The following is an 8,564-nucleotide window of genomic DNA, read 5'->3' as shown; positions in this document are numbered from 1 at the left end:
AACAGGGAAGAAATGAGAAACAGAGGTCTTTGCTTAGGAGCCAAAGGCCACCTTCTGTAAGATGAAATAGTCTACAAGTGGCCTTGAACTCTGCCGTGATTCAGTGACAGAGTTCCCTCATGTCGTCTACCCACAGTGAAGTCCAGCAACACTGCGACTGTCTTCTTTACAACTTGCAAGACATGCTGCTTCTGCATTTGCCTGTTGTATGAGATTTACACTTGTTTTAGCCACGTTTTGTTTCTGTTGGGCTGATGGCCATACACTGCACTAGCCAGTCAATAGTGAGATGGCTCCTCAGGGAGGCGGCTTGGCTTGAGGCTGAGGGTCTTTAACCTACATGCACAAGAGAGTTGCCACGAGGGGACGGAAGCCAGGCTAATAACTACTGTACAGAGTTCCCATCTGTCCCTCCTCACCATTTTCAGCTGGCAGGATTTGAGCATTTTAGGGCTTGGGAAGATAATATTACTAAATCTACTAAAATACATCACCCATCCTTATAGGCTTTGGCCAGTTGCTGAGCAAATTAACTTCACAACTGAAGTGGGCCGCACTGGCCTGCGTGGTCCCCCGCTTCTCTTAGAATCTGTGAGTGTGGGGCCTACTGGAGGGTGGGAGGTGGGAGGAGCGGGAGGATCAGGACAAATAGCTGATATTAGGCTTAACATATGGGTGATGAAATGTGTACAACAAACTCTCAACACACGTTTATGTATGTGGCAAACCTGCACTCCCTGCACATGTACCCCGAACTTTAAATGAAAGTTAAAAAAACAAAAACAAAAAACAAAAAACACAGGCTCTGTGAGCTGACCCAAACCCCCGGGGATCTTTGTGCTTGTGACACACTGATAACTACGCTGGTCGGTGGGGAGACGTGCCCTGGGTCGTGTGACCACAGAGGCCACTTTATGGTGATGGGCAGGGTCTGGGACCTCTTAGGCTCTGTGCTTTAGGGTTTATACACGAATGCTGGATTCCCTGCATGGTGGCGAACACCCCATGACTAAGTGCATGTCAGCGTCAGCACTGGCCCCCTCTCCTGGGTTCGTGTTTTCACCTTCTCATTCACGAACTCGGGAGCTGGGGCCACTCCCTTGGCCCTTCAGGTTCTCCACCTGAGCAGTGGGGATAAGAAGCCAGACCCAGGGATGGCTCTGGTGAGGGTGGAGGAGTCACTGTACAGAGAGAGTAGAGGGGGATGGATTTTATTGTTGGAAGTGGACACTGGTGATTGAGTTGTATAAATGGGAAATCTCTCCTGAGAACACACACAGCCACACACCCCCCACATGATGCAGCCTCACACAAGACACCACCAATCGTCAAGCACCCAACTCAGTACCACCCAAAAGGCAGCACAGCTGCTTCCTCAAAAATTGGCGATAACTTTTTCCCTGGGGAACTTGGGTTTTTTAAAAACACTTCCACTCTGCTTATTCCTATCCCAATCCCAGGCTCAGGGTGGCTCTTCACATTGAAACCTGCAAGGATGCCACACCTTTCTTTGCATCCAGATTGTTTTCTTTGCAAGTAATTCCAGAATACTTACTAGAGTCACACCTCAGAGGGACCACCTGCATCACCTGCAATACAGAAACAAGACTTCATGTGGGGTACGTCGTGTTGTGGATTGTTTGCACAAGGCTCTGTTTCTCTCAGTGAATACTGAAAACAAGATCAGAAAGCGTGGTCAACTTCAAGGCCCCCCAAACAAGGGTAGGATACACACTGGAAAAGATATCAGCTTCTGGATGGTGGATCTCTCAGGTCCACGTAGCTTGGCAAGTGCAAAATACTGAATCCAAGGAGAAGACATTGCTTCCAAGGACAAGGACCCCAAGGATACAGTGTACAACCTGCAGCCGTCATAGGTAAATGCCATTTTGGATTACATATCAGTTGCTAAGAGTCGCTTCTTCTGTCCCCTCAGAACACTGCATTTAATATCTGTAACGGACATTGTCGTTTTTTCACATGTAAAGTCAGTTGAACAAGAAAGACGCCAAGAAAGGAACATTTCTATTTCGGGGAAAGGAAAGCAACCTTACCCTCGTATTGACCGGCCTATCTCCATCTCCTCTGTCCTTGAGAGCTGGAGACTCCTCAGAGGCTAGGAGGACACAGAGCAATGGTTAGTCATAGATGCTTTTGTTCATGAGTTATTCAGGGAGCTCTGCTTAATGTGGACAACACGACAGTGTGTGTGGATGTGTTTCATTAAAAGCACAGCTTGAGCTGCTGCTAAAAAATCTTCCCTCATTGAAAGACAGAGCAAGGAGCTGAGGAGCGAGAAACAGAGTCCCTGGCATTTTGCTGATGGCAACTTAAGGCAACGGCAATGAGTCAGTCTACAAATGGTACTGAAGCACACGCTATAATCAGATGAGAGTCCCACTGCTCACACTGTGAGGTTTGAAAGCCAGCTAAATGGTTTTCTAAATCCTGTAAAATAGTGTTAGCTTATAGGATTTATGTCCCAAGACCATTTTTACCTCTGTGGAACCACACTGGCTGTCACTGCAGTTATTATGTTTTAGCATTTTGCACTTGAATAAAAGCAAAGTTTAGTAGACAGATTGGATTCAATTCTAGGCAAAACAGTCTACTGTATTTATTCACTAACCCTTTGTTATAACTGCTGATGGAAGAATTGGAAATACTGAAGTTATATCCTTTAAAATTTATTAAAGCATAATTATTAATCACACAATATTTTTCCATCCAGACCTCCTTTTCTTCGTCATGCATGCATATTAATTGAGTATGGAGAATATCTGTGCTTGTTCAGGCCAGCCAACATTGGACTGTTTATTTCAAGAGAGGAGACATGGGTTGAATGCTGGTATGTCTTAACTCTGCAGCACAAACAGTTGCAACAAGTGTGGTGAACTAATCACCAAACAGCCCTTTGCTGCCTTATCTGTCATTGTGGTTATGTGTAGCTTGCAGGATTTGATTACGCCTGTTCTGTGGTGATAATACTTTCAACTATTCCTAAAATATTGCTTCAGTCTTATCTGTTTGGGGCCAACTGCTGAGGATTTCATACAAATTAATGAATTTTGTGCATCTAAAGTTCTACAAAAGGGGGAAATATTTGCAAATCATTTATCTTGTGAGACTAAAATGTAGAACATATTTTAAACCTCCCAACAATCTAAAACAAACTAAATAAAAATCAGAGAACTTTTTTTTTCTTTTTTTTTGAGACAGTCTTGCTCTGTCGCCCAGGCTGGAGTGCGTGGTACGATCTTGGCTCACTGCAAGCTCCGCCTCCCAGGTTCACGCCATTCTCCTGCCTCAGCCTCCTGAGTAGCTCTGACTACAGGTGCCCGCCACCACACCTGGCTAATTTTTTTGTACTTTTAGTAGAGATGGGGTTTCACCGTGTTAGCCAGGATGGTCTCGATCTCCTGACCTCATGATCTGCCCGGCTCAGCCTCCCAAAGTGCTGGGATTACAGGCGTGAGCCACCGCGCCTGGCCCCAGACAACTCTTTAAAAATTGGCAAAAGACTTGAACATATAGTTCCCTAAAGAATATACACCCACGGATAATGGCATAGGAAAAGCTGCTCAGCATCAATAGTCATTAGATAAATGCAATTGAAAAACACAAGTAGACACCAATATACTAGGATGATTTAAAGGAAAGTAAGTGTGGACAAGGATGTAAAGAAATTGTAACCCTGATACATTAGCTGGTAGAAATGGATAAAGATGCAGCCACTGTGAAAAACAGTCTGCAATGGCTCAGAAGGTTAAATATATAACTCCCTTTAGACCCAGGAATTCGACTCAAGTATATACCCCAAAGAATAGAGAACAGAAATCAAACAGATATTTGTACACTAATGTTTACAGCATCACTTCTCACAGGAGCCAAAAGGTGGAAATAATCCAACTATCAATGAACAAATGAATGTAATAAAAGCAAGGTGATCTACATGCAATGGTATATCATCCATCTGTAAAAAAGGAACACAATTTTGATAGATGATACAACATGGGTGGACAGTGAAAATATTGTGCTTAGTGAAATAAGCCAGACACAAAAGGAATATATTGTCTAATTGTACTTATATGAAGTGCCTAGAATAATCAAATTCATACAAGAGAAGGTGGGATAGGAATTACCATGAGCTGGAAATAGGGAGAAGGCGAGATATTGCTTACTGTGGACAAGGTTTGTAAGAAATCATCAAAATCGTGGGTGTAGATAGTGGTGTTGGTTATGCAACACTGTGAATATTTTTAATGCCACTGCATGCACACTTTGGTTAAAAGGTTCAAATGATAAATATTGTGTTATGTATATTTTCCCACAGCAGAAAACACACACAGCCAAGCCCAGATACCAGTCTTGCTAGCAGCCTTCCTTTACCTTCGAGACCGGGCCAAGGCTCACAGTACTTTGGAATCTCGTGCTCGAAATAGTCTGCATTGAAAGAGAAATTAATGGAGAGAGGAGAAAACTTCAGAATCCACACTACTCACTCTGCAGGGCCAAGAACTCTGTCTCCCGTGCACTGCTGATCCATCTCAGTATTTCCTATGACCACTTCCTTTTTCAACTGAAGACTCTGCACCTGAAGGGGTTCCCAGGTTTTTCACCTTGGCCCTTGTCAGGACTGATCCTCTCGGCTACTGTCCATTTCACCTCCATTCATGTCCATGCCACATCAGGCTGTGTTGTCCAGATGGAATGAATCCACCCCAAATGTCCCTTTCTGGAGGAAGCCACCATGATGCTGTACCTCCAACACGTCCACACACACCGAGGCACCTCGCTCACGCAAAAGGTGTGTGTCCTCCAGCCAAGTTTCATGCTGTAAACCCAGGTAACTTTTGAAACCCAAGTTTTGTTGATTCCCCTACTTCAGGTGCTCCATAGATGCTCGTTTGTCTACAGAACCCTGCCCCAGGCAGTTAAATAGTCCAAAGTGACCGGCAGAATTTTTCTGTTAATTCTGACTTTGTGTTGTGAGAACACGTGTTTTTTCCCCCTTAAAATTTCTGTGTTACTGATAAAAGTATGTAACTGATAATGCTTTTTTCAGCTATGTTGCCAAGCACATTTATATAAAAATAGACTCTTAGATTGTTTTGAGAATTTGATAAAGATGACAGCAACAATGATAATCGTATTTGTTTTACACTAATCTTTATGTGTTGCTTTCATCATTTCTTACATGTTGAGGCCTACCATACACTGTGCAATGAAATTAGTGCTATAAATCATGGTCGAAATATAAATTGGCAAAGCTAATTTAGAAAATAGTTCTGTTTCTTAAAAAACTTAGGCCAAGCATGGTGGCTCATGCCTATAATCCTAGCACTATGAGAGGAAGAGGTGGGTGGATCACCTGAGGCTAAGAATTTGAGATTCGCTTGGCCAACACAGTAAAACCCTGTCTCTAATGAAAATACAAAAATTATCCTGGCATGGTGGTGTGTGCCTGTTGCCCCAGCAACTCAGAACAATGAGGCATGAGAACTGCTTCAACCCGGAAGCCACTGCACTCTACTCTGGGTCTCAAAAAATGTATATATTGACCAAAATATCATTATGCATTACATGATTACATATGAATGCTCAAAGCTGCATTACTCATCATAGAAAAAAACCACAATGAAATGTCCATTAACTAATAAATGAATGAACACTATCTGTGTGAATAAACACAGCAGACTATGAAGGAAAACACACGACCAGCACGTGCTACAGCGTCCACTCACTTCAAACACAGTGTGCTAAATGAAGGAAGCCAGATTCCAAATATATATATATATGTCCGTTTCTATTAAGGAGGCGGGAAATTTATGGAGATGGAATATCACAGCAGCACTGCTCAGGGCTGGAGGTGGGAGTGGGGATGAACTGCCAGTGGGCAAGCACTTGGGTGAGGGAGAAATTTTTAAATTAGATCGTGGTGATGGGTGCACACAGTATCAATTTAATAAAACATCAAATTGCATACATTTTCAGTGGGCAAACTTTATGATGGGTTCATGCCCAATATAGGTGTTAAAAATAAATGTTATGAAAATTCTTGTCCAGTTTTTAACAAGCCAAAAGATATGCTGCTAAAGCAGCATTAATTCAAATGGTTGTCATAGATCACTTAAAAGTTTATAAGATAGTTGTCCTGTAAATATATGGTGAATATTATCCATGAATTTCCTCAATCTATTGTAATAATCACATTGTTTCTCCATTAACCTCTTGAGTTAGCTACTTTACTGCATTTTCAATGTTAATACACCATTTCATATTTTGAGATTAACTTGCATTAGTCAGAATTTACAGTATTTTAAAATATCACAGGATTTAATTTACCTTATCTGGTTTTGGTTTCAAGACTATGCTAGCCATTTCATTTAATTGTTCATGTAGGGTATTCTAATTCATGGAAAAGCATTACATCTTCCTTGATTTTTTTTTTAAGAAACTACTTCTAGGGATTTATATGAGGTACAGTCAGTCCACGGAGAATTGTTTTAATTCTTCATTCATGTCTTCAGTGGGTATACGGTTGGTCATATTGCTCATATTTTTCTGCTTGGATTTCAATAGGAAACTTGTGGAAGATCCTGAAGGGTGGCATCTTTGAGGGAGCCTGAGACAGAGCGAGACAAGCTAAGAAGGAGGGCAGTGCCACAGCAGAACTGCTATTGATGCCCCCTCACCTAGATTCCAGAAGAGACATCCAGCTATAGACACTGAGGTGCAGGAAAACAGTGGAGCACCCAGCACCCATTAGAGAAAGCAGTGCCCAAGAACATGGAGGCACTGATGGTGGCAAGGGGAAAAGACAGCTGCCATGAGGCTGTTCTCATGAGGGTCTCAGGCTGCACAGACACCCACATTGGCTGACGGGTACTGGTTTTCATAAGGGTGTGGCTCAGCCAGGCCACCAACAAGCAGTTAACAAACAGTAGTAATACGACACTTCCAAAGACCTTACTTGAGTAACACGGTGATCCTCACAAATTTCCAATCACGACGGTCGCACAGTTCCTTCTGTTTTAGGACACAGAGCCTGCCCGTGTCTGTCCTGTCTGTTGACCACGGGTCAGAGGTACAGGCTGCACTGGGGAGTAAGAATGTCACCTTCTCAACTTTGGGAAAACTCCCTGCTAGAACTGAGAATGGCCCTTTCTAAGCAGAAGGCAAGTTCAGACTAAAGGAGGAGGCAGGCCGGGCGCGGTGGCTCAAGCCTGTAATCCCAGCCCTCTGGGAGGCCGAGACGGGCGGATCACGAGGTCAGGAGATTGAGACCATTCTGGCTAACACGGTGAAACCCCATCTCTACTAAAAAGTACAAAAAACTAGCCGGGCGAGGTGACGGGTGCCTGTAGTCCCAGTTACTCGGGAGGCTGAGGCAGGAGAATGGCGTAAACCCGGGAGGCAGAGCTTGCAGTGAGCTGAGATCCGGCCACTGCACTCCAGCCTGGGCGACAGAGTGAGACTCCATCTCAAAAAAAAAAAAAAAGGGAGGAGGCCGACCACATCCGGTTGGCAAATTACCAAACATTCATTCAAGGAGAGCCCACATCCTGGGCCATCTTGGGTGGTGGCAAGATGAGAGATCACCGCTTTTGCAACACATACCTGATAACAAAAAATCAACTGTAAAAGCCAGAAAAATCCCCCAATATTTGCAAATTAGCATTGCACTTTTAAATAACTCATGGGTTAAAAAAGAAGTCTCAATAGAAAGTTAAAAATACCTTTAACTACCTTAAATGAAAATGTGACTTGACAAGATTTCTAGATGTAACAAAAGCAGTCCGTAGAGGGAAATTTATAGCATTGGATGCAATATATTAAAAATCACAAGATCTAAAATCAGTAATATCATGTTTCAAGTAGGAAACTGTAGAAAATAAAGGAATGCAATGTAAAGCAAGGAGAACACGTAATAAACAACATTGCAGAAGTCAATAAAATTAAAACGCTGAAATCATTAAAAAATCATTAAAATTTTTAAAATCAGAAAATCATTAAAACCAAAAGCTGGTTCTTTGACATGCTTATTACAATGAAGGAACTTCTATGCAAGCTAACCAAGAAAAAGGTGGTAACAAAAATGACCAATTTCAGAAATAATCGAGGAGCCATCTCGACTGAACCATTGAGCACTAAAAGGATAATCAGGGAGTATCATGAACAATTCTGTGACCAGAGTTCAATAACCTCAGTGAAATGTGTCAGGTCCTTGAAAGACACTCTTCCCAAGGTCACAATAGAATCCTAGATCATTTGAATAAGCTCGTGTCTATTAAATAAGTTGAATTCACATTAAGAGCATTCCGAAAAGGAAAGCACCAGACTAGGATGGTTTCTCTCATGAAATCTACCAAATTCTTCAAGAGGTAAATAAAGACAGAAATCCATTTAATGCAGTATTATTTGGTGATTTAATATGCATTTTATGCCATTAAGGCATAAAAAAGACAAGAAGGAAGCTTAAATATGTATCAATTTAGTGAAATACATTTATCTGAAAAACCTACATATGATTCCAACTATATGACATTCTGGAAAAGGCAAAA

The 8,564-nt window shown here is 42.2% G+C and overlaps 1 protein-coding gene across 1 annotated transcript in view; it reads right to left on the bottom strand.

Annotated features, from left to right (window-relative positions):
- Window positions 1-8,564, bottom strand: part of LOC105533475 — a 21,619-nt gene that overhangs the window by 4,942 nt on the left and 8,113 nt on the right. The window contains exons 5-6 of the mRNA XM_011971940.1: window positions 2,055-2,116; window positions 1,556-1,589 (exon numbers count right to left, since the gene is read on the bottom strand). Of these exons, the coding sequence (XP_011827330.1) occupies window positions 1,556-1,589; window positions 2,055-2,116 (96 nt within the window). The remainder of the gene's footprint in view (window positions 1-1,555; window positions 1,590-2,054; window positions 2,117-8,564) is intronic.

The sequence above is a fragment of the Mandrillus leucophaeus genome, unplaced genomic scaffold (genome assembly GCF_000951045.1).
Source record: "Mandrillus leucophaeus isolate KB7577 unplaced genomic scaffold, Mleu.le_1.0 Scaffold1250, whole genome shotgun sequence".
In the NCBI taxonomy this organism is placed as follows: domain Eukaryota; kingdom Metazoa; phylum Chordata; class Mammalia; order Primates; family Cercopithecidae; genus Mandrillus; species Mandrillus leucophaeus.
This window is presented reverse-complemented; position numbering and strand designations above follow the sequence as displayed.